Source organism: Alligator sinensis, unplaced genomic scaffold, assembly GCF_000455745.1.
Source record: "Alligator sinensis unplaced genomic scaffold, ASM45574v1 scaffold404_1, whole genome shotgun sequence".
Lineage (NCBI taxonomy): Eukaryota > Metazoa > Chordata > Crocodylia > Alligatoridae > Alligator > Alligator sinensis.
The window spans coordinates 5,892,804-5,918,678 of NW_005841839.1; the positions used below are offsets into that span (position 1 = coordinate 5,892,804).

A 25,875-nucleotide genomic window follows, 5' to 3' on the forward strand; every position below is an offset into this window, starting at 1 on the left:
AGAACCAGCAGCATATCTACAGGCTGGGGAACTCCCTTCTCATCAGCACAGAGGCAGAAAAAGATCTTGGAGTCATTGATTCCAAGATGAACGTGGGCCGCCAATGTGAGGATGCGGTCAGGAAGGCTAACCGCACCTTGTCATACATCCACAGATGCATCATGAGCAGGTCCAAGGAGGTGATCCTCCCCCTCTATGAGACATTGGTCAGGCCACAGTTGGAGTACTGCATCCAGTTCTGGGCGCTGCACTTCAGGAGGGATGTGGCCAGCATTGAGAGGGATCAAAGGAGGGCCACTCACATGATCAGGGGGCAGCAGGACAGGCCCTACGAGGAGGCTACGGGCCCTGAACCTGTTCAGCCTCCACAAGAGAAGGCTGAGAGGGGATCTGGTGGCCATCTATAAACTGGCCAAGGGGGACCAGCAGGCAATGGGAGAGTCCCTGTTCCCCCAAGCACTACCGGAAGTAACAAAGAATAACGGCCATAAGTTGACAGAGAGTAGATTCAGGCTAGACATCAGGAGGCACTACTTCACAGTCAGGGCAGCTAGGATCTGGAACCAACTTCCAAGGGAAGTGGTGCTTGCTCCTACCCTGGGGGTCTTCAAAAGAAGGGTGGATAATCACCTAGCCAGGTTGTTTGACCCCAGCATCCTTTTCTGCCCATGGTAGGGGGTCGGACTTGATGATCTGCTCAGGTCCTGTCCGACCCTACCTACTATGAAACTATGAAGCAATTGGCTTCTTTGTGTCAGTGAATCTCAGCTCCAATAAGAGGCTGGTTGGGAAGCTGGTTATTTCTAAGAGGCAGAAAGAATCCTGGTCTCTCACAGAGGTTAATTGTAGAAGCAAAACAATTAAACAAAACACCTGAGTGCGCAGCCAGGTCATATTACACATGAAAGCACAGAACCCGTGTTTTGGGTAAAAGGTAGTGACAGAACAAGTGCCACACTCTGAAAGCAGTTCCTAGGAACAGCTTTGTCTCTGGGGTAGAAGCAAAGAGAAATGTGTTTGTAGCTCTTAGTGAACCAGCTAACTTAGTGACCCAGCTAACCAGTGACCAGTAAGCCAGGAGACAGAGAACTACCCTGCCTCAAGTGGGTGCACTAGGCCACCTGCCACGGCACTGGCCACAGGGCTGTACAGGCCACAGCTCCATTCATTCCTCCCCGCACTCCTCATCTGCCACTGCTACCTCTTGCAGTGGGATGTTGACCAGGTTCATCAGCTCCTTAATGGCCACTTGGAGCTCTTGATACAAGAGGTTCTGGGAAGTCTCAGACTCTGGCTCTGTGGGAATGGATTCCTCTGCACTGGCCAGGTTCTGCAGCCACTCCCACTCCTCCCTGGAGAAGGACAGACACAAACACACAGAGAAGAGAGAGATTCATCATCCATCATGGCTCATGAATGCATGTCAGACCGGACGCATTAGGAGGGTGTTTCCTCTAAATACTAGGAACCAGGATCCCCTGTCTAACAGCCTGCTCCCTGGTGGAACAGCAATAGAGAGGAGAGCACTGGACTATGGTTCAGTCAAACCTAGCAAAGCTTCTGGGTTTTGATCCTTCATATCAGATGCCCAGCATAGCAACTGCCTGGGTTTGGAGAACAGTGTAAAGCTAATTCTAGGAATGTTAGAACAGAAGAGGCAGACAGCAAAGGTGGGTGGGTTTTGGGTTGGGTTAGAGAACTGATCTTGGGTGCTCACATTAAGCTACTCCTGACTTCACGTGCTCCACCAGACTCACCTGGAGATATTGGAATTAGACCGTATCTTCACATGGCACAGGATGTTGGGCAACCGGTCGGGCACTAGCACACGGATCTGGTCCACAGCGCTGCAGAGCTTTAGGTAGCCCAGGTAGAGACCTGGGGCAAGGGCCTGGCTGCTTCTCTGATGGTAAGCCAGCTTGTCCTGAGGAGAAAGGAGAGATCTATACATACCACCCTCACAGCGGGACTTGCACATACTCTCTTTCCTGCTCTTGCTCTAGCTACTGGAACATAATTGGCAGAGACAGTGGCAGGGCTGTCCAGGTTTTAAGGAAGAATCCCTGCACTACTCAAGCCCTAGCTATGGAGGAGGGAACCAACCCAGAACATAGCTCAACTCAAACTGAATGGCTTTTGCAGTCTGAATGAGTTCCGTTCAGTTATTTCATCTGCACTTCCAGCCTCCTGCCAGGACCAAAGCCCTGGGAGCCTAGCCACTCCTCTGGCCATTCCAGCCCCACAGGGAGCAGGAAGTACTGGCAATCCCACAAAGAAGCCTGTTGTCAGGTTTCCAGCCCCATGCCGCAATCACCCCCAGATTCAGACAGCGTCGGAACCAGCCCCTTTGTGGTTGGCCTGTCGCTAATCCCAGCTGGCATTTACAAGGGCTTTGTGTAAGCAGCCTCAATAGCCCCTTGTACAGGTGCTTGAGTGGGTCTTGTTGAGATAGACACAGGTCTGAAGGGAGGAGAAAGGAGAGAGGCGGCAATGCAAGAAATCAGATGGCAGAAAGACAAAGGGAAGGCTGTCAAGGAAGGGAAATTCCTTGCATGGATTTGCTAATAGGCTGGGAAAAAAACAACCAAGGGAAGCAAAAGGGATTAAAAGGGCCTAGACAAGTACTTGGAGAAATAAATACCACATTGAGGGGAGCAGCCATAAGTGCCCATGAGTGGGACAACCCAGACTGACCCCCAAGCCTTATTCTGTTCTAAGGATGCCCAGGATCCCTCTCCCACCCAACCAGCTTTCCTCTGGTAAGAAATGGCCACCTGTACTGTGATCAGTAATATGTCCAGGGCTGTAGGTTCTTCAGGGGAGGAGACAGACTTGCGGCTGCCCTGCAGCTTGGAGACGGGAACCCAGCGGACACTCTCAAACGTCTGGTTCGTCTTCACCTCCTTCAGGGTCATGATCAGAATGTTGCCTTGCTTGTCTTTGACTGGCTCAAAGAAGGCCTGTCCCAGGTCCTGGATTCCCAGCAGCCCCTTCACAGGCAGAGAGAGACACACACACAAATGGCAGAGAAAGAGCTGTGGCAGAGAAAGAGCTGTGTTATGCAGCACTACTGGCTCAGCAGGATTCTAGCTCTTCCATCTGCTGAGATACTATATGGAGGCAAAGGAGGGGGATGAAGACTGTGGATATCCTTTGCCCAACAAGTTGCAGCCAAGGATATACATGAGGGACCTCTTCTTGCCCGCAAGCAGTAAATCTGCTTCTGCTAGTGACACAGAGCTGTGAGTGGTGCCTTTTCCTCTATGTTCAGCAGATCTCCCTATATCACCCAGTTGTGGTACTTAGCTTGGGAGCTAACAGACACTGAGACTGTAGGGACACTTGTTACACTGGAATGTTATGGGGACCTGGGGTCATCGTCACTCAACTTTCACCCTCAGTGGCTCCTGACATTATGTTATCATCCTGGAGGTTCCCTCCTGTAGCCCTCCGTGCTCGTTTTCCAGGGACAGGAAGAGGTGGGAGGTTTCTCATGGCAGCACCTCTGTGAATCACTGGTCAGAACATCTGCCTGAGGGTACTTCTGGATTTACGTGGTGACTGTGCCTTGGTGGAAGATGACCTGGATTATGCCTATCAAACCCACCCATCCTCTCACCTGCATCTGCGAGATGGCTAGCAGCATCTTGAAGCGTGTTTGCAAGATGCAGGAACAGGACGACTGGGAGACAGTGACGCACTGACGCAGCCACAGGATCTCATCCCACATGCAAGATACCTGCAGCATACCAAGCAAAGGCATCAGCAGCTCCCTCTCCACCCAGGATTCCACACTATGCCTACAACCCAGGTGAGGTGTTCAACCCCTCATCAGAAACACTAGGTGTTCAGCCAGCACTGAGTTTCTGGTGCTCCTCCCCTACCATAGTGTAGCCTTCCTCCAGCCATGCTTGTTGTCCACTTACTATAATTCAGTGCAAGTCAGTGCAACCCTCCACAGTGTGTTTATGGGATACAAGCTCTGAAGTGTATTTCAGCCTCTCTGAAATCATTGTGGGGATTTAGTTCATTCCACTCCCACTTACAGTATTGGCCCAACACTGGTACTAGTGATAACTACAGTGCTTGCAGGTAGAGTGCAAGGGGAAGAATATTGGATTTGTGTAGGTCCCATATAATTGTTGTCGTCCATTACAATTCCTCTGTGATCAAGAAAATTTTAAACATAAATAAGAGAAATGCAAAAGGATGCTCCTCACCAGATGAGAAGGACTGTATGGTATAGTAGATCAAATATGGGGCCTAAACTCATGGGCAGCATCCCTTTTAACAACTAGTATCTAAGAAAAATATTTTGCCTACAGCTGTGTATGATTTCATGGGAGTGTAACAATGCCGGCACTTAGAGCCTGAATGACATTAAATTGAAGGCAAGATAGGATCTGATGTGGGATCCCAATAGTTACACTTCCTGCCAGGCCACACGTGCCTGGCAGGAGGTGTGACTATGGGATCAAGCATCACATCCCATTGTTCCATATTGCTGGTACAGGGGGAACCTGATCCTGGGCTCTCCCTGCACTGGCAAGTAGCAAGCTTGGCTCCATGGGCTCCCATGGCTGGGAGCTCCAATGAGCTGATCAGGTGCTCCCAACCTCTGGAACGCACAAGGGTCTTTAAAGACTCCAGTGTGCTCCAGGGTCTGGGAGCACTGGCCACACATTCAATTCAAGGCATGACAGGAACCAGCTGCAAAGTTAGGACACATATTTTGCATAATAACTTTGTGGCTTATTCCTCATTTTATCATGCCATTAATTGAATAAACATGTGATCAGATCACTACTTAAGATATAATTAACCAGTTACTCATGTCTTAGGCATAAATTTTGTCAGAGGCTTTTGTTGCTGCTGCAGCAAAATGCAGCAGTGAAAAAGTTAAACACAGGCCTACTGAAAAAGAGGCAGAACAGCCCCACAGAGAAAAGCAAGTACATAACCCCAGCAGCACAGATGGTGCTTAGTAGCACACAGTTTGCAGCGGGAAGGAGATAAGAGAGGGTCATGCTGCCCATTACAATCATATCTTGTAACCTTTGTACATGAAGGCCTGGGCTTCAGGCATTTTATCAGCACCTGGGCTGTGGTGAAAGCATCCTCTCAGGAGGTTTCTCCATGAGTACAGGGAGTGGGATAAGCGCTATAAACAATATATGCTCTTGAGCTTTGTTGCCCCAGACAAGACCTACTGCTGCCCATAGAAGGATGGTATTGGTGTAAGTTAAGTCAATGGGCTGCTGCCTTGTGACTACCTCACTGGAACAAGTTCTCCTTGATGTCGTACTATGCAGAGCATATACAAGCAGCATCGCTGAGATGCCTCAAAAGGCAATATTGAGGGACCAGATGTGTGCTGTGGTCTAGAGACTGGTAAAACCAACAGAAGTAATGGCCTCAAGCTTCAGCAGGGGAAACTGAAGTTGGAGATTAGGAGGAACTTTCTGACTATGAGGGTGGTCAAGTATTAGAACAAGCTACTTGGAGAAACTGTGGAATCTCCATCCTTGGAAGTTTTGAAGAGCAGGTTGGACTGACACTTGGCTGGGCTGGTTTAGCTGGGGATGATCCTGCCTTGAGCGCAAGGTTGGACTAAATGATCTTGTGAGGTTCTTTCCAGCTCTACTTTCCTATGACCCTATAATCAGAGTGGAAGAGGCTCCTAGACTGTAGCGCTCCAAGCACATGAACACACCTGGGGAATGAATTAAATGGGCTGAAATGCAAAAGTAAACCAGCATTTGAGGACACTTCTTACCAACTCCCTGCCCCATTCTTGGCATGAGCACAGTGAGATGTGAATCAGTGCCCCATGCTGCCAGGAGCTCTTGGTGAGTGAATGCATGATGTGTACTACTACATATGCTTATTAACAGAAAAGGCACAATACTAAGTCTGGCTTCAACACCTGGTGCCTAATTTGCTTATTTGCTGGGTGAACAGCACCCAGCCTCAAATCCACCACTGATGGTGATGGTGAGTTAGGCCCGTGTACAAACGAAGGTGGTCTGCAGACACTAGCAGGACAGAGTACCCAACCACATTACCTTGGTGAACCAAAGGAAGTCCTGCATGAGCAGGCAAGAGTAGGTATCATCAATCTCCACCACAGGGATCTGATCTTCATGCGTGACTAGAATGTTGTCATCTTTGTAAAAAATGGATGCCAGGTACAGGCCCCTTTGGGGAGAGAGGAGGCAGATTTACTGTTGGAGAAAGGGTTAGTTTCTGAAAGGTCTGTCCTTTGGAGTGGATGCAGGGAGCAGTGAGTAAGAGAATCAGGAAAGCAAAGGCAGGAGGGAGGGCATTTGTCTGTAGAACCAGGGCAAACTTTCTAAGCCACTGCAATTTCTATGGTCTATTGTTACCGTGGCTCAGTGCTCAGCCTACCCAAGTCATAGGCCAACTCCCTTGAAAACTGTCTTGTTCCAAGGGACAAGCCCATTTCCTCCAAGAGTAAGAAAGCCCTTCAAAATATGGGCTGTTGGCCAAGTTTAATAGCTATTCCTGTCACATGCAGGGAGACCATACTGGCTGCACACTGTGCAGTATTGAGACGAGCTCCTAGCACCCCTGTTGACCTGCCTTCTTACCTTTTCAGTGTCTTCAGGAACTTGCTGCCAGGGTGGAAGAGGTGCTTAAGGCTCTTTGAGACAGAGTGCTTCCTGCTCTGTGGCTGGTTCTTGCAGGGTTCTGGGCAAACAGATGAACATACAGAACACTAAACTGGGATGTGGGTAAGTTACCTACACAGCATCAACCACCAGAGTATGCAAGTGCTGACAGTGCCAAGTGCCACTGAACATACTGGTGTAAAAGTCCTACAAACTAAACCTGGGTACAATGCATGGGTAGTAGAAGCTTTCACACATTGTTTCTGTGCTGGATTTGGCCCTATTGCCTACAGGTAAAGGGCTCTATAGCCTCTTACCAGTCCTTCTTTGCTGCTAACTTTCTAATTGCTCATGCAACTGTTGGAGTTTGAAGACTGGAAGAGCTTCTGTGGTACAGAGAGGAAGGCTGAGATTTCCAAGCCCAAATAAATTTGAGAAGACAAGAAGACAGAGGAGTTAGGTCTTATTCACACCCCAGAACTTTTGGAGGTTTCCCAGCATTGGGCATGAGCATTTTCATGATCTCTCTGTCTGTCTGCCTGCCTCCTTCATAGACAGGACACTGTAGATAACCCAGTCCCCAAACTGTGACTTGAGATGGCTGCCAAATCTGCTAGATTGCAAGGGTGGTTTTTGTGAGGAAAGCTGTAGCAGTCAGGGAAGGGAACGGGCAAAATTTCCTACCATAAAACAACTTTTCAAATGCCTCACACATTCAAGAGCAATACTGCCACAAGTGAAGGGATGCAAGGTAAGGAGGGACAGCTGTATTTATTCAGTTTAAAAACCGAGCAGCCAACTTTATCCACTTGCTTCTGTCATATCCAGTAACTCCAGAGGTTGGTAAAGTATGGCCTGTGGGCCAGATCCAGCCCACGGAAGGTCTTTGTACGGCCCACAGCAGGTCCCTCAGTCCTGCCTGGCCCAGGCACCATCTGGCCCATGGCAAGTCCCACTGCCCCCTGGGCACGCAGCAGGGCTGGGGCGGCTCTGCAGCTGGACTGCCCTTCTACACAGCACAGGTGGCAGCGGCTGCTGTTGGCCCCAGCCCCATGGTACTAGTGGGGACCTGTGCACACAGCCCCAGCCTGCCCCGCACCTGATCCAGACTGAGTCTGGTGGAGTGGACCAGCCAGAACCCACGTGCACAGCCCTACCCCATGCCTACTCCAAGTTCATTGAATCATGCTGAGAAGCGGTGACAGCAGCAGTGACTGGGCAGAAGCTGCTGCTCAGGGTGGCGAAAAAGTGGCCCAACCCCTTCGCCACTGATGGGTCCCTGGGCTCTAGGAGAGCTCTTGCTGCAGCCTCCCAAATCCCACGCCGGAGCTGCACTGTGGCTCCTCTACACTGCCATCACTGCCCCACTGCGGGGCCTGGAGGTGGCAACGATAGCGGCAGAGATGAGCCACAGGACAGCCAAGGCACAGGCTCTGGGCAGCTGCAGCAAGAAGGGCCTAGCAGTGGTGAGAAGGAGAAGGCCGCTTTTCCCCCATGCTGAGCAGCAGCTTCTGCCCGGCAACTGCTGCTGCTCAGCATGGACAGGTGATCCAGAGCATGTGCAGGGTGGAATGGGTTGGGGCTCTGCACACAGTCTCTGGCTGGTCCGCTCTGGCCAGGGTGAGTCCCAAGCAAGGCCAGGATGGGTTGCAGTTGGGGCTGGGGCTGTGCATTGTTGCCGGTGGCGTGGAGGAGCTGCAGGGTGTGTGGGCTCTGGGCTGTTGCGGGGTGGGGCTGCCGACCAGCCCATGGCAGCTCCCCAGAACTGCCTATGTAGCCCACGGGCCAAAATAATTGCCTGTCCCTGAGTTACTTCAAGTTCACTGTTAGAAGCAGTTTTTACAAGCCAGCAGGGACTGCCTGGCCTCAAGCTCTGCTCTATGCCTTTCTGCAGATCCAGACTCACCATGGCAGACGCAGTGCTGATGCACTGTCTTCACCTGGCTGAGGAGATGGTCCAAGGCTTCGGCCTGTCCCCTTCGTCTTGGTGCTCTCCCATCATATTCACGCCAGTCTGTGGGCAAGGAGATCAACCATTACCTCAGTCCTCCTGCTCCTGCCTCAGGCTTACGGAGCCTCATCTGACCCCTTCTACCTCGGGGTCCTTCCTGCCTCACTGTTACTTTCAGAAACAACTATTTCCTTCAACTTTCAAACCTGCCTTCTATCACCAGGCCTCAGGGCCAAGCCTATAAAGCTAGACATAAGAAAAAACTTCCTTTCCGTAGGGGTAACTAGAATCTGGAACACACTCCCAGCAAAGGTGGTGCAGTCACCATCCTTGGAAGTGTTCAAGGGGAGGCTGGCTAAGCACCTCGTTGACCTCATTTGAGCCCAATAACCTCTTGCCCATGGCCAGACTTAATCATCTTGCAGGTCACTCCTGGTCCTTTGATTCTATACATCATGGTACACAGCACTAGGGAGCACTGCTGTGGAAACACTTGCTTCTGCTCCACTCATGTCACACATCAAACAGCTGCCACACAGCTGCCGTTAGACCAGTGCTGTACCCAGCTCCTCTCCAGGTAAGAGGGCTCAACTAACAACCTCTATTTGTGCCCCTGACCAGGGGGCATGGTTTCCAAGATGAAAGCCAGACTACTACAGGGGAAGGGTGGCTCACTGGCTGGGAGCAGATGCGCATCTGGCAGGGGCGGATTCTCAACCAATAGGCAAGGAGGCAGTTCTGGTGGCCTCACTGGTGGCCTCACTCCTACCCACTGAGATTCTGGCCTGATATTTTTTTAAGAGTAGAGAGTATTAAAGAAAGAGGTGGAGATGTAACAGCACACCACCAAAAAACCTCCTTTCTCTTGCAAGATACGGGACAGACAGACTCTTCAGCATGTGGCCCCCTTTGTGCAGCTTATGGCACACCTGCACTGTCCTCTGCACAAGAAGGTGGCCCTGGAGAGTGATCCCAGGTCCTTCTTCATGGGGTGGCACAGATCTCTCTGTGTGTATGTTGCTCTGGATCTTCTAGGTCATTCAGTTCAGGCTCAGGAGAGAGAAAGGCCATGCTCAGCACCATTATGCCAAATACCTACCCAACAGTTAGTAACCAGCAGTGGTAACTGCTAGCCAGGGAGATGGAATTTAACAGCTGTGGCCAGCAGGAGGAGATGACAAATAAAGGTAAAGAACAAGTCATGTCTGTTGCAGTTGCTCTTCACTATTCTTTGACAAATCTTTCCAGTGTCTTTCTCCAGGACTTTCCTGGAGCTGAAGTTGCTTTACGCTAGTGTCAAAAATAGAGTTCATGTAGGTAAATTAACCAACTCAGGTGCCAGCTCTACCTGATTACATGGTACCCAAGCACTGAGACAGGGGAACCAGGGCTCAGAGCTCTTTTACATTAGCTTTACATTACTAGGTCAAAATACCCCCTACCCTGCAAGCTGCTGTTTTCCATGGAAAGTTCAGCTCTGTTAACTTTGGCTGCAACTTGGCACTATTTTTAGGCACTTTAAAAACACCCTGGGAGGTGCCTGACTATATTATACTGGGAAAGTTACTGACTCTTAGGGAGGGGAGAAATGGTAAAGAAGATAAAAACTGAATAAACAGTATGCTCAGCTTCAACTAGATTCCATATAGGCAATGTACTGATGTGCACCAATATGATCTAATAAACACACACACGCATACATACACACACACACACACACACTCAACAGGCCAGAGTCTAATTTATGCCTTGGCAGCATTACACCGTTCTGGCACTGTAAAGGAGCTTTAAAATGAGTATCACTGTTATTCCTACTGACAGCCAGAACAGTATACAACCATCTTAACATGAATAGACCCACCATATATATATTATTTATATGTACATTAGCAATGTTGATGCACAATACTGTATTACACAGGCTACCCACATTGCACACAAACTTCCAGATCCAGACCCAAAATGTAGTACTCTCTGTATATTTACACACAGGCATTATTATACAGTTCATGCCAAAAACTATGTTAATGCAGCTGCATTAAGTCTACCCCTCTACCAAGACAGAATGTGTTATTGATGCAACCTTAATTCAGCCTCCTCGTTCCTGTGCATTATGATAAAGCCTTTAAATACACAAATAAATTTCCACAGGAACCCTGCCTCATTCAATGTGCAGGATGTCCTGTGCCCAATTCATGAGCTGCTATTCAATGAGCTGTGTTCTCATCAGTGATCAAAGCATGGTTCATGTCTCTCACTATTCAAACCCTGTTCTAAGGACAGAGTTGGTCATTCCTTCTTGGACTTTTCTATGGTGCTCTCAAAACAGTATCTGAGTACTTAAGAAATATTAATAAATTTACTGTCATACCGCTCCTGTGAGGTAAAAAGGCATTATCCCCTTTTTTTTTTACAGATAGAGAGCTGAGAGACAGAGATCAAGGTCAAAATATGCAGTTATTTCTGGTGCCCATATTGCGACACCAAGACCCTGATTTTTCATAGCAGTTAGCATTTTATGGCACTTTATATGGCAATGGTACAGTTACTGTTCTTTAACTGCAATTATGACTGCTTGACAAGTCTGTACATGAGAACCCAAGGTCTCCAGTCAGGCACCTAGACACTGTGCAACACACACATTGCAGCTGCTGGTGAGAAGCTTGAGTGACTTGCCTCATCTCATGCTGGATCTCTGGCAGAGACTGAACTAGAAATTAATTCTTGATGGTACATTCAACTGCAGAATCTGTGTTCTCTGTCCCTGCAGTCCCCTGCCTCATTCACGGCACACATTTCAACTTCTGCCACAAAAGTGTTCTGGCCAGACAAAAAACTGTGTCAAAGCATACACAAGGGAAAGAATTGCAGTGGCATAGGCAGTCTTAATGTAGGCATCTCTTAATTTTTCAGTGCTTGACTTTGCAATTTTAGTATTGTTCTTTTGGTAAAGATTTTTGTGTATAATATCCTTTTAAAAGCAAACAACAGCAATCCCATCGTGTTGCATCGTATTGACACTACATTAGGTCATCAGCAGGGCTGGAGCCTTCATAGACATATCACAGACCTCTACCGATTGAGCTATTGGAAAAGTTGAAAGAGGTAGAGGTAGTAAATAGGTGGCCATCCTCTCCATGAACCATTATTCTAGGACAGGGATGAGCAAAATGTGGCCTGCTGGGCCATTCTACCTGGCCCGCAGGGCCCCTAAAAAATTTAGAAAATGAATACTTATCTGCCCCTGGCTGCCTGTCATGAGGCCCTCAATGGCTTGCCAAAACCCAGTAAGTGGCCCTCTGCCCAAAATAATTGCTTGCCCCTGTTCTAGGAGAATGGGATGATGGGATGCATCACTAATAGCTTAACAACGTTTGCTGATGGCAGTTGAATGGTGAAACTCAGAGAACTGAGTTCCACATCAGTCTTGGGAAAGCTGTTAATTGAAAAAGAGGTTTCTCATTTCCCTTAACCTTCAACCTTCTGCCTCCTTCACTCCAACCAGTCCCTGCCCCAGTCCCATCTCTATGCAACCCTAGGTTCTATACTGTGATTCTGTTCTTGTTTTTAGCCAGTCCCAAGCTCCACTCTGCAGGCTTCTGATCCTAATCTCCATCTCTTTGCCCAGTAAGATGTAATGCATTTACCTAAAGGCAACTCCTGAAGTATAGAGCATTACAGTGAGTGTAAATGTTGCTGGCGCCTGCATTAATACCCCTACCCCACATGCTGTCAGAGTGGTCCAAAGCATAAATGGGAATCACACTATAAGCTCCGCAGCCAACCTGGAAGGTCTGACCCAGCAAAACTGCCCCAAGTGTCAGCAGTTTCCACATTCCCCGGGGATTCTACTTACTTGAGGGGATTGCAAAGGGTGGCACCGAGGCCTGAGGGGGTCCCCAACCTTTCATGTTGTAAGCAGTCACCTGGACATAGTATGCTGTGCCCTGCAGGGAACAGGAAAACAAGAGACAGTAAATATGAGTGGGAAGTCTCACAGTTCACCATTAACAGCCAGGAACATTCCCTTCACCTGGAGCATGTCTCCATGTTAGCCCAACATTCCTCCTTCTGGGAGCCCACAAGGCCCAATGACCCACATAACTTGCAGCAATCCACGCTCACAGTAAGTAACTGCAGCAAGGTCACTGGCTTGTGGTTTGTGCAGCACCTTTGTGGATGGGGCACCCCTTCCTTCTCTTTTCCAAAGACAAGTAGAACAATGCGGGGGAAGGTTGAGAGAGCTGAATCTCTTCAGCCTTCACAAGAGACGGCTGAGGGGAGATCTTGTGTGGCCGCCTATAAATTTATTAGGGGAGGTCAACGGGGAATAGGGGAAGCGCTGTTTACTAAGGCACCCCAGGGAGTGACTAGGAATAGTGGGTGTAAACTAGTTGAGAGTGGATTTAGGTTAGATACTAGGAAGAAATTTTTCACAGTAAAGGTGGCCAGGATCTGGAACGGGCTGCCAAGAGAGGTGGTGCTATCATCTAGCTTGGAGGTCTTCAAGAGGAGGCTAGATAGTCACCTGGCTAGGGTCATCTGACCTCGGTCCTCTTTCCTGCCAGGGGCAGGGGGTTGGACACGACGATCCATTGTGGTCCCTTCCGACTCTACAATCTATGAATGCTTTCAGTGCTTGTGAAACTGGGACAGTGATGGCCCTGGTCACAGGGCCAGATTTTCAAAGGTCTTTAGATGTCAACAGTGATGACAGGAACTTAGGGCACTTTTACATGTGCTCTGGGCATGGGGTGGGGTGCTTCAATTAGAGTGGGTTTGAGAGCTGCTCTAATTAAAGCAACACAGTGTCTTGTGTATCAGTGGCCCCCATGCTGCAAAATGGTGGTGGGGGTGCTTGAACTAAAGCTTGTTCAACAAGCTTTAGTTCAAGCATTCCCACCGCCCTTTTGAAGTGCAGGGATACTGATGCATGAGATGCGGGAGGCTGCAGAACCATGGTAATTACCGGTGATCCCAATTTTCCATCTGCAAAACCCAGATTTTCTCCTTTAAAGGAGAAAAACGCAGGAAATGGTAGGTTTTCCATACAGACTGGCAGAGTTCCAGCCTGCATGTGCCTGGGGGAGCAGGAGGAGGATGGTCAGGCAGGGGAGAACACATGCATGTGCACATGCACATATGCACATGGCTGCTAGGCAGCCTGGAGAGCAGCTCCCGCCGTGTGCGGCTGCAGGGCCCTGGCAGGGAGCGGCATGGGGCCGAGGGCAGCTTGTCTGTGGGGTGGAGCTGGCTCCGTGCTACTGTGCGCACTCCCAGGAGGGGGCATGTGGCCCCCAGATTTGTACATGGCGCGGAGACAGGTGTGGGCTGCCCCCTGTGGGCTTGGGGCTCCCCGTCCTTCCCCCCAGGGCCTCTGCAGCTCAGTGGGCAGGACCCAGTGCAGCAGGGCAGAGCAAGGAGGGGAAGTTCAGTGCCACTGACATGAGCCCTATGCTGCCATGGCAAGGTGCCTCCTGCTCGCCTGGCAGCAGCAGGAGCAGAGGCACAGAGTTGTGACCCTTGCTACTGCTGGGCAGGCACAGGGCACCTCACTATGCAGGTGTGAGACTCCCAGAGGCGGCACGAGACTCTCTGCCCAGCCCCTCTCTGCCCTGCCATGCTGGGTCTCACCCACTGGGCCGTGGAAGCCCCAGAGGAGGGCAGCTGGGCGGGGAGCTTGAGCCCACAGTGGGAAGCTCGCACCGTGGCTGTCTAAGTGCCAAAAATGCTGCTTGAACTCAGGCTGGCATTCTATTCCTGGATGTGCAGACCTATGCAGGTAGACAAGATGTGTGACTGCAGTGACGAAGACTGGGCACGTGCAGTAACAGCTGGGTCACGCCACTGTGGATGTGTAGCAGCCTTAGATGTCCAGAACTGGAGTTGGCCAGGACCCATGACTACCAGACTTAGCCACAGGAATGCAGAAATGTGTATCTTGGGCACTCACCTGGGAAGCTGGATGGCCTGGGTTCTAGGCCCCCTTGCCCAGAGCGGGTTTGAACCTGGGTGTCTCTGACTTCCTATCACAGTGCTCCATGCATGCCATAGGTCAGCCATTATCCAGTCCCTCCTCTGGTGCTCCTTATCAAGCCGAGCCACTAACACAGCTATTGGAAAAAAATGGGTGGAGCCCAGTGCAAGAGGGAAGTTTCTGCCTCATTGGGAGGAAGGGTTCAGGAAAGAACAAGGGTTTCCAGTCTTCTAGGTCAGCAGCTACCTCATTTAGCCAAATATCCTCTAGCTCAGGGGTGGGCAAAATGCAGCCCACGGGCTGGATGTGGCCCGCCAAGCCATTCTATCCGACCCGCGGGGCTCCTAAAAAATTTAGAAAATTAATGTTAATCTGCCCTGGGCCTCGATGGCTTGCCAAAACTCAGAAAGCGGCCCTCCACCCAAAATAATTGCCCGCCCCTGCTCTAGCTTGTGCTCTTTTTCCTTACTCCACATATCACCCCCATCTTGCAGCTGCCCAGGGGGCCAGTTTCAAAATAATCACATAGGAAGGGCCTGAAACATGGCTTACTGTGTTGTGGTGGTTACATCATTGTGCTGGGAAGTCAGAGACCCAGTTCAGACCTTCTTCTCTGACTGCCCTGTTGTAACGTCAACATCCCATCCTCCTTCCTGCCCAGATCCATACACCACCCTGCCCTGGAGCTTTAGTCTTGCATCTTCTACCTAACTCAGACAGTTGCTCTCCAGGTTTTCCTGCAGTGCCTGCCCCATGCCCCCATCTGACTCGGTAGGTGCATCCCAACACTGGTGTGCATCTTCTCTTGGTATTCTGAGTCCAGCAGGCTGTATGCAGCAGAGGGGATCAATCACATGGGGTTATAAGTGATTTTGGAAGACGATCAACTTTCCCAGGGCTCCCTAGGGGTGACCTTCTCCCTTGTCTCATTTGTACTCTAGGGCAAGTGAAAAACCAACCTGCTAGAGGGGAAAGGAAGACACAAGAACTTGATATATGCTGGTTTATCTTACATGGCTAGATCCTTCTCAGCCCCTGCCTCTAGATCCTTATCAGCCCCTGCATCTTACTTTTGCTCCTCTAGCTCAGTCTCAATCTCTTACTGGGAAGCTTCTTCCAACAAGAAAGGTTTCTTCCAGCCAGTGAGGAGCCCTTCCCACATTCTCTGCATGCCTGCTAAGGAGTCCCCAGAGCAGTGGTCTCCAAGCTTTTTAAGTAGGAAATCACTTTTGGAATTTAAAAACAACCCAACATCTACTGCCACCCCCTCCCCTCCCCTCCCCCCCCACCCAGCAGGTAAGTCTGTGGGGAGGGAAGGGGGGGGAGGGGGGTCAGATCAAGACAGGGAGAATAAATTATTTGGGGGCATGCCCCCCCAGCAGGACAGAGGAAAAGGTGGGGGGAGGAGAAAGGGCTGTGGGAGGGGGGGCAGGGCAGATTGAGTTACCAGCCCTAGCCCCACTCCCTCCCTCACCACTGGGGCTTCGATCTGCCTCCCCACCAGTGGCGGTGAGGGAGGGAGTGGGGCAGGAGCAGGGGGAGGCCCTGCAGCTGGGGTGTGGCAGGACAGAGCCTCGAGGGGCTCATCTGGGGGGCTCGGGGAAGTGGGGGGACACACACCCCGGGAGGGCTCAAGGGGCACATGCCCCTGGATCTGCATGTGGGGTGGGGAGGGGCAGAATGCAGCTGTGGGTTGGGGCGGGGCTGTTCCTGGCAGAGGGGCTGGTGAATGCTGTGCTTGGGATGGGCGGCAGCGGTGCAGGGAGCGGGGCTGCAGCCACCTGAAAATTCGCTGTAGCCCCCACCAACCCCTGCTCCCTGCACTGCTGCGGCCTGCCCCGAGCGCACTGCGAGCCAGCCACCCCACCGGGAACAGCCTGGCGCAGCCTTCCTCCTCCCCACCCCCACAAGGGCATGGGGGCCATGTGCCCGGGATCTGCACTGGGCGGGGTGGGGTGGCTGCCACTGCAGGCTGAGGTTTGGAGGCTGGGCTGGGCTGTGCTTGGGTTGGGAGGTGGCAGCGCTGGAAGTAGGGGTTGGTGGGGCTACAGTGAATTTTCAGGTGGCTGCAGCCCTGCTCCCAGCAACGCTGCCACCACTGCCTGGCCAAAGTGCAGCACGGGCCAGCCCCCTGCCAGGAACAGCCCAGCCCACAGCTGCAGCCTGCCCTGCCCTGCAGGCAGAGCCACAAGCACGTGCCTCACATGCCCTCCAGGGTGCATGCCCCCCGCTCCCCACAGCCCCTGGACAAGCCACTCACAGCTCCATCCTGCCCCGCCCCGGCTGCAGGGCCTGCCCCTGCTCCAGCCCCACTCTCTCCCTTGCCTCTGCTGCAGCCACCCACGTTGTCCCGTGTTTGGGGGTGGGACCCGTGCCTCCCCACTCTGTGTGCAGTGGAGGCAGCTGCCATTGTGGGCTGGGCTTTGAGCCCTGAGCCCTGGTGCAGCTGGCTTGGGAGCGGCCGGATGCCACGTGCATCCTGTCACTGGGCTGAGCAGCGCCTGCATGTGGCCAGCTGCAGTGGCAGCCACCTCTGCCCCACATAGAGATGGGGGGGCACATGCCCCCAGAGCCTCTGCCCTGGTGCTCCTAGTGGCAGGAGCCCCCCCATGGCTCCATTCCTTCCACCACTCCGGCAGGGCTGGGGCCCCACTTATCTTCCTCTGCTCCTGGCTGGGCCACACCATCCCTCCCTCACCGCGGGGCCCTCAATCTGGCTCCCACTTCTTCCCTCCCCAAGACTGACCTGCTGGGCTGTGGAGGGGGGCGTGCACACATACCCAGCCCCCCAGGATTGACTAAAAGAGGCTCCAAGATGGACTGGTCAATCGGGATTGGCCAGTTGGGGACCACTGCCCTAGAGCCTTTCTGCCTCCTGAGACCTGTTCCAACTAGGAATGCTGTGCACTGACTGGGGTGTGGGTTGGAGACCTTGGGGCATAAGCTTTCAAGCAACAGCCCCATCTTCCACAGACAAAACCTGTTGTCAAGCAAAGCATTTGCGCACAAGCCCCAGCTCCTGTTCATGCTCTTGGAACTGATCCACAGCACAATGGGAAGGAGACAGCTGACAGGCAGCGCGGGCCCTGTGGTTCTCAGAGAGATAAAACAGCAGGAAGCCCTGGCCCAAACCAGCCCATGACCTTACTAAGCTCTCGGCATTGGAAACAGAGGCTGAATCTCATCTCCAATTAGCTACGGAACTGGTGAGAGGGTTTGATCTTTGCAGGTGGCAGTGGAACTAGCCCCTGATTTATGGGCTAGGGGGAGCATGGATGGAGACAGGAGCAAAGTGGGGGACAGGATAAATCAGATGCTCGTTGAATGAACCTATTTTCCCTCTTGCCTGAGAAAGTCATGTACATCCTGCAGGCCTGGAGATTCCCTTCTCCCTGTGCCCTCCCCTGCAAAGGCAGTCAAGGCTGTGCAGCTGAGGACAGACGCCACCCTCCTGTCTCACAAAGACTGATCTTCTCATGGAGATTTGGAGCCATACAGAAAATGTCACACACAGAGTGATGATGGCGACTGCCCTCTCTCCAGTGCACCAAGATGAGCTATGCCTTCCTTCTGGGTGTGATTTAGAGTGGGATATATCACCTCCACCAATCTGTAATCTGCATAGTAAACACCAAAAGGTAGGCACAGGACTTGGGTAGAAGGGGTCATAGTATTCAGGGCACTCCCTGATCCAGAGCCCTGTCCTTACAATAAGGGTGGTTGCATGGATATCCAGGGGAAAACTTGACCCTGATTGCACCCTGGCTGCCCTGGCCATGCCCCCTTCTTGAACAGTGCTACCCCTTATCTGATGACCAAAAGCCTTCTAGGGGTTATGGAGCTGGCAACACTTTTTGCATTATTATGATCTTTGCAGAGTCTGAGGCCTTTCTGGGGACTGTATTGGTTTATCACAGAAGAGAACACAGGTTAAGCCAACCAGTGTTGGCTTACAGGTTCAACACAGTTGCAATTACCTCCAGCATCAGGGGGCCTGAACTTAGCCCTGGGCTACATTGTGCCCAAAATACAATCTTCCCTTGGTATTCTGAGTCCATAAGCCTATATACAGCATAGGGCATCAATCACATGAAGTTTTAAGTGATTTTGGAAGACGTGCTGAACCTAGCCCTAGGCTATCAGTGTGTTAATCTGGAAGGGATGGGGAACACAGAAGCCAAAGTGGTCCCAGGATGGAATAACGATCTTCCTGGCACACACTGCCACAGGGTCTACTCCTCTGCCCTGCAACTAGCCACGCCAAGCTGGGAACATCACTGTGTGTTCACAGCGTGAGCACACATGTGTCCAAGACTGTGTGATCCTGTTTCTTATCTTTTAAGCACTCCTTTGACTTTGCCTTTGCCTTGTTTCTCTGTAAGAGGCACTATGAACATGTATAGCTGCAGACAGAGGTCTAGACTTATTATCTGTAGATACTCTTGCCCATGGCAACCAGATGGAGGGGAATCAGAGATATGAGTGCCCAGATCTGAGCCCAGCATTCAAGACCACCTGCTGGCCTCTCCCTGGAAAATGTGGCCCCAAACTGATCACAAAACAGCTTTGTGCAGGATGCTGATAGAAGGCATCTGTCACACCACTACTTGGGGCTGTAAGCAGTTCCCTGGCTCAAGACCTGGCCCTGGGTGCTGTGGCATGGTGTGTGTTTCCCCTCCCAAAGCTTGCATGGTTTGGGGTAGCGATGCTTCCCCTCCTCCCTGAGATTAATTATGGATAAAATTCACCTCAGTACTGAGCTCTGCACCTGAATGAATGTCACTCTTAGTGGACACCAGCCCTGGGTGTGGGTGCAGTGGGACAAGGGTGTGGCAATGCCAGCTGAAGAAAAGGCAATGGCTCTGCTGAGCTGTCCTCACATAACTCTGGCACTGCTTCCCTTTGGGCAGAAGATCACTGCTGAGGGGCTTGGCCTGAGGACTGGCTTCTGTCTGCCCCCCTGACAGAGCCATGGCCCAGAGAGAGAGAGAAGGTGGTGCCACATGAACTCACCGACACCAGCCCCCGGATGGTGAAGTGCAGGTTCCTCAGCTTGTCGATCACAGCCTCCCCCAGAGGCGGGGAGAAGGTTGGGGAGCAGCTCCACTCCACTGCAAACAAAACAAGCGCAATGGCATTGTTGGTAATTGGGAGGCTTTAATCAACAAGGGGAGGGCTGTAGTGCTTGACAGGCTGACAGGGATAGATTAGAGCGCTAGTCTGCTAGGGATGGCACAGCTGCTGCAGTGGGGTTGACACTGAAACCAAAGAACCGGATACAGCAAGACCAGATGTGTATGCTAGAAAACATGTCTGAGAACAGGCCCCATGGTGCTGGGGAAGAAGGGGTGAACTGGAATGAGAGATGACTGCATGGAGACCCCCCAATCCCCACACGAATGCAGGAGTCCCATGACCAGGGCTGCTACTCAACTGTGTTTCTTGCCATAGCAGACACAGTGCTGTCATGGAAAAAGATGAACAGGCAGACGGGCAGAAAAGACAGATGAGCCTGGAGAGAAAAAGAGACATACAGATGGACCAGACAAAGGCAAATGCAAGAGACAGAAAGTGAGGAACAGACCAAGTAGATTGTCAGGATTTGTCGTGCCTTGTAAAGGAAAATTCTTGTGAAAGCCAAAGATACTACAGGACATGCTGGATTTAGATGGAAATGGTTTTGTAGGAGCAGGTGCTAGTGCCAAATGAACCTCATTCCTGTGGGATCCAGGCATCAGTCTGGAGAAAAGACCGGATCATAATGCTTGGCTCTGGACCAAACTGGTCCCCGGGTCTGGGGAAACCCTGAGTAAGCTCGTGGAGAAAAGGGACCAACTGCAAAGTTCAGATATGCAGAGAAACTTTATGAGGTTTCCAGGTGTCCAGGTCCTGAACTGGACTGCTGCTGAACTGGAATCCAAGACAACCCCACGACATGGTCTTGATAACATATCTACAGATGGATAATCGTACTTTTTGGCCAGTATCTAACATGACAACATAAAAGGCCACCAAGGAGAGTCCTGGAGAAATTGTATCCCTTATCAAAAGCTGTCAAAGAAACAGAGAAAAAAGAGAATCCATAACTCCCTGCAACAGACAGGCTCATTAGGCTGCCATGGACTCACATGAGTTCTGCCATCACAATGCCTAGCTTTTTCTGCCACCACAATGCCTAGTGGTATTGAAGCACTCGAGTCTCACTACCATTTGACAAAGGGGAAAACAAGCCTGGAGAAGGGAAATGACTCAGCTGGAGTCACAGTCATTGGTTGGGCTAGGAAGTGCAGGCCAATGTCTCTGGCTTTGACTGGCACCCTCTGCTCTAGGCCAGGCCTCCTTCCTACTCCTGGGAGGAGCTTGCCTTCTATACCTGGCCCCACGTACTCTATACTGGGTGCTCTGAGGCCCTTACCTTTGTACTTGGTGACAACTGCTGAGTTCACACTGAGGGGCTCCCAGAAGGTAACCTGCACAGAAGTGCTACTGGCCACGGAGAGGTGAACGTTAGCTGGTGGGTCTGGCACACCTGAGGATAGAAAGCACAGAACCAGGTTCAGGAATGTCTAGTTACAGGGAGCCAAGGTGGCAGGCAGCCTTGTGGGGCAGCTGTCAATCCTCTTGTGGGCACCATCATTTATCCCAGCCCATTCCCCACTGTGCCACTTCCTCATAGTTGGGCACCTGTCCCACACCTGTCCCACTTCCCATGCCATACACAGGCTCTACGGGAACTCACGTGCATGCTCAAACCCAGCTTTCATGCGCTTGTACAACCGGTAGCGCCATTCCCAGGCCTTCAGCTGCTTCTCCTTCTCAGAGCAGTCGGTGTTGGGGGCTTCGTTCACCACTTGAGCCGTGAGCTCGTTGACTCGCTGTTCTGCCTCCCGTACCAGTGTTGACAGGTGAAGGGCACGGCTCTCCAAGCTCATGACTGGGGGTGGGCCATGGGAATCATGTAGACACCGTGAGCAGGAAAGCAAGGGGAAAAGAAGACAGGGCAGTTAGGTACAGCCGATGTTACACAGTCCCCCATCAGCCCCAGATTCTATGCTGTGCCTTATGCCCTTGTCTCTCCTATCCAGTGATACCTCAGTCAGGAACCCTGCCTGTTTTCCTTCCTCCCAGCAGCATCATAAATGGGTAGCAATGATTCATAATGAAAAAAGGATCCCAGGTGAAGCAGGACTGAGTCCCTGCTCCCGTGTATAGAACTGGAGCGAGTGGGCTTTCATGATGGTTTGGGAGAGGTGGATTCTTCCAAGACAGGACACAGAGCTGCACCATAGCCACTACTGTAAGCCCTCAATCAGAAGATCCATGTAGTGACAGACCTCCTGGCTGGGCCCTATTCCCTATCCTTGTCTCTTGGTATAGTGCTGCTCCTTGGGGCTCAATGCAAGCAATCCCCTATTGGTACTGCAATCATCTTTCATCACAGTGGCCACCACAGCCTTCCCACAGGCTGTAAAAGTTGGCTGCTGAATCCAAAGTAAACCTTTTCAGAGCATGGAAATTTCTGTCTGTTCTCATGCACTTGCCATTTGTGAGGACAGGCAACTCTGAGACAGCTCCTCCAACCATTAGGACAGAAATGATCATCTCAGGCACCTGAACAGCATTGATCTGTTGTCCAGACCTCGAGGTTTGCCCATTCCTAACCACTATGTCAGTCCTGGACTATCCCACACTACAGGATAAGTGGCAGTCGCTTTATCTGTTTGAATAATTGTAACAAATCCTCCTCTTTCCAACCTTAGAACATAGAGACAGCCCCCATTCTTGCTGCTTGGTATTTCCTGCTTCTAAGAAGAGGGGCCACTGCATGACAAGTGTCATCCATAAAGCCGAACAGATTACTTTGGTTGGAGTCCAACCTGCTTTCAGTCCTCCCACCTGTGCAAGAGACTTAGTTATACTGGCACTGGTGGCCGTCCCTTGATACAGGGGTGACAATCTTGTAGTTAAGGGGCATTGGTCAGTGAGTCTGTAGATGACTGAGGAGGCTGATCTGAGATCTGTATGTTCAACTGCAGATGTGGCAGATAGTTGTGGGAGGAGGGGGGAATCCTGGTGATGTTGGGTCACAGCTCTTTACTTTTGTTGCTCTTGTCTACCTGCCTCCATAGTGAGGCAAGTTTGTTCAACATGAGTGATCAGAAGTGCCAGGTATCACAGTGCCATCAGGGATTATTCAGTGCTTGAGACTCCCAGATACTGATGTTAAAATTGCATTTGACCATCAGTGGGCACATATATGCTATTAGCACAGAGCAAGAAACTCTGGTGCATATTGCACAATGACCACAGCACACTGAGCTGGGTCAGAGGATTTTCCAAAGACATCACTGATGGTAAACCTGCAAAGCTTACAAGTATTTCTGACAGGTCATCCAAGTTTTACAACACGGTAGGAATGACAGCAGCCTGGTAGACAAGACGTTTAGTTTGGGTCCTATGTCATGATGATTGAAGACATGATTTCAGAGACATCCAAAGGCAGAACTGGCAGATTTTATCCAGTGTTGACTTTGTCATCTATATATACTTTTTTGGGAAAGGTGGCTACCCAGCTAAGGTAAATGCTCAAGATTCTCCAAGAATTGCCCTCTAACTATAGTATGCGGAGGAGCATCTGGCTGGTTTGGGGTGGTTAGGTATAGTACCTTGGTTTTCATGAAGTTGACAGAGAGTCCAAACACTCTATATGCTTACCAGAAGCAATCAAGAGTGATCTGGAGTTCTTCAACTGATTTCATGAATTTCTAGGGTCAGAAGGGACCTATTAGATCATTGAGTCTGACCCCCTGCTCTGGGCAGGAAAGAGTCAAGTGACCCCAGCCAGGTGCTTGTCTAATCTCCTTTTAAACACCTCCAAGGTAGGGAAAAGCACCACCTCCCTTGGAAGCCTATTCCATATTTTGGCAACCCTCACCATAAAGAATTTCTTCCTGATGTCCAATCTAAATCTGCTCTCTTTCAGTTTATGGCCATTGTTTCTACTAACAAGGGCCTGAGTGGGCATGCACAACACAATCATCAGTGTACTGATGATCAGTAATGGAAGTGTTGGTTATCTTGCATTTGGAACGTAACCAGTTCATATTCAAGAGATTCCTATCCATGTAATATTGGATGCTGACTCCAGATGTAAGTCTGTCAGCAATGAGATGCAGAATAGTTGTGATATGGATGGGGAAGAGTTCTGGTACAATTACACACCCTTGCTTGATTTCAGGTCTAATAGTGAAGGGGGCCCTTTCCGAGGGATTGCTTAAGATCGAGAAGTCTGATGATGGTAACAAATTTTGGATCTTCCATACAGCTTTTCTATTGATTGAATCAAAGGCCTTTGATCAATGAAGACTATGTAAAGATTTCAGTACTGCTTGTGGTAATTCTCCTGCAACTGCCTCCAGCAAGAAAGATCGTAACTATTGTTATGTCTAAGTGATCTGAAACCACATTGGGACTTGGGTAGAATCTCCTCGGTGAGGAAAGTGAGTCTGTTGAGGAGGATGCAAGTGAGGCCCTTCCCAACTATGGACAGGACTGCAATATTATGATAGCTGTTGCAATCCAATCTATTTCCTTTCTTGAATATGGTAATTATTCTGGTGTCTGTCAAGTCCCTGGGAATCTGTTCACATTTCCAAACTTTCATAATAACAGCATGGAGTTGATGAGAGAGCTCTTTTCCATCTTGCTTATAAATTTCAGCTGCAATTCCATCGTGGCCATGTGTTTTGTTGTTCTTCATCTGCTTAACGGCTCTTGATAAGTTGGTGGATCTGCAAGGAGTAATTAATAGGATACTGTGGAATGATTTTGATGGTATTGTATTCAACATTAGGATTCTGGTCTAAGAGCTCTTTAAAGTGCTCCTTCCACCTCACATTGGTGATGGAAATGTCTTTAAAGAGTGTTGTTTCATCCTTGGACCTTGACGGGCAGCTCCTTGCATCCTTGGCCCATAGATAGTTTTGGTCGTGCTGAAGAAACTACACATACCATGACTGTTGCAAACTTCTGAATCTCTCTCACTTTGTCCTCCAACCACTTGTTCTTTCACTCTTAAATTTTCCTCTGGGTCTTGGCTTTAATGTGGTGATACATGTCTTGCTTCTGTTTGGAGCTGATGTCATTCTGCCAAGCCCTGAAGGGTCTCCTTTTTCTGTCACTAAGAGCTTGAATTTCCCTATCACTCTCATCAAAACAATCCTGAACTTTCTTTGTGGAGAAGCCTAGGGATTCTTCACCTGCCTTGCGGATGCTTTTTTTGATGCTCTCTCAGTGATCAGATGTATCAAGATCATCAAGGAGGTTGGAGAGTTTCTCACTGAGACTCTGCTAGAGATGAGTCCTTCTAGCAGGATCTTTCAATCAGTCAATAGTGAATCTTTTCCTTGGTTGCTTCTTTTGTGCTTTTTTTGTTTATGTCCAAGGAATGATATTCAAAGCTACTCTAAACCCAGTCCACCCAGCCCAGGGGGAGTCTGCTGGTTTCCTTTTCATAGATGTCATAGACATAGACATTCAGGCTGGAAGGGACCCCAGAGGATCATCGAGTCCAGCCCCCTGCCCAGGGGCAGGAAGTCAGAAGGGATCATAGGATCTCAGCAAGATAAATATCCAAAAGTGTCTTGAAGGCATTCAAAGTGGATGCTTGAACCACCTCTGGTGGCAGTCTATTCCAAACCTTGGGGGCTCAGACAGTAAAGAAGTTCTTCCTTATGTCCAGCCTGAAACGGTCGCAGAGGAGTTTGTGACCATTTGATCTTGTCATCCCTTGGGGTGCTCTGGTGAACAGACGTTCCTCCAGATCCTGGTGAACACCCCTAATAAACTTATAGGTGGCCACCAGATCGCCCCTAGAAGTACAGATTGCTCCACAGAAGTACAAAAAACCCAGCATCTCCATCTGAAGCCCTTGCCATTGGCCATTGTCTTCTATCATTCTATTGTGCCATTCATCTACTAGGCCCATAATCTGCTGTATGCAAGTGCACACTCCTTATACAAACAGAGCACAGCTTCTTGGCTCACAGTGGACTGCAAACCCGACTCAAGGGATGGGTGATCAAGGCTAACCATAGACACTCAAAGTCAGAATTGCAGGGATGGAAGGTTTCGCAAGGGTCAGATAATGTAACCCCTGCAGAGATGCAAGGCTCTCCTGTATAGGTGGATTTCTATGTACAGATTAAAGTAAATGGCTTCATCTAAACAATTGGAACCCAATTTCCATGCTGTAATGGACAAAGTACTCATGGCTTTTTTGAGGATACTCAGCTCACTTCACTCCATGCTAGGCA

At 50.3% G+C, this 25,875-nt stretch overlaps 1 protein-coding gene across 1 annotated transcript in view; it reads right to left on the reverse strand.

Moving 5' to 3' along the window:
* The window catches only part of LOC102380525 (ankyrin repeat and fibronectin type-III domain-containing protein 1-like), a 412,615-nt gene that overhangs the window by 12,713 nt on the left and 374,027 nt on the right, over window positions 1-25,875 (reverse strand). Inside the window, exons 8-18 of the mRNA XM_025203646.1 lie at window positions 21,300-21,494; window positions 20,976-21,089; window positions 19,574-19,671; window positions 12,440-12,530; window positions 8,539-8,646; window positions 6,612-6,711; window positions 6,066-6,198; window positions 3,620-3,739; window positions 2,775-2,990; window positions 1,758-1,924; window positions 1,202-1,352 (exon numbers count right to left, since the gene is read on the reverse strand). Of these exons, the coding sequence (XP_025059431.1) occupies window positions 1,202-1,352; window positions 1,758-1,924; window positions 2,775-2,990; window positions 3,620-3,739; window positions 6,066-6,198; window positions 6,612-6,711; window positions 8,539-8,646; window positions 12,440-12,530; window positions 19,574-19,671; window positions 20,976-21,089; window positions 21,300-21,494 (1,493 nt within the window). The remainder of the gene's footprint in view (window positions 1-1,201; window positions 1,353-1,757; window positions 1,925-2,774; window positions 2,991-3,619; window positions 3,740-6,065; window positions 6,199-6,611; window positions 6,712-8,538; window positions 8,647-12,439; window positions 12,531-19,573; window positions 19,672-20,975; window positions 21,090-21,299; window positions 21,495-25,875) is intronic.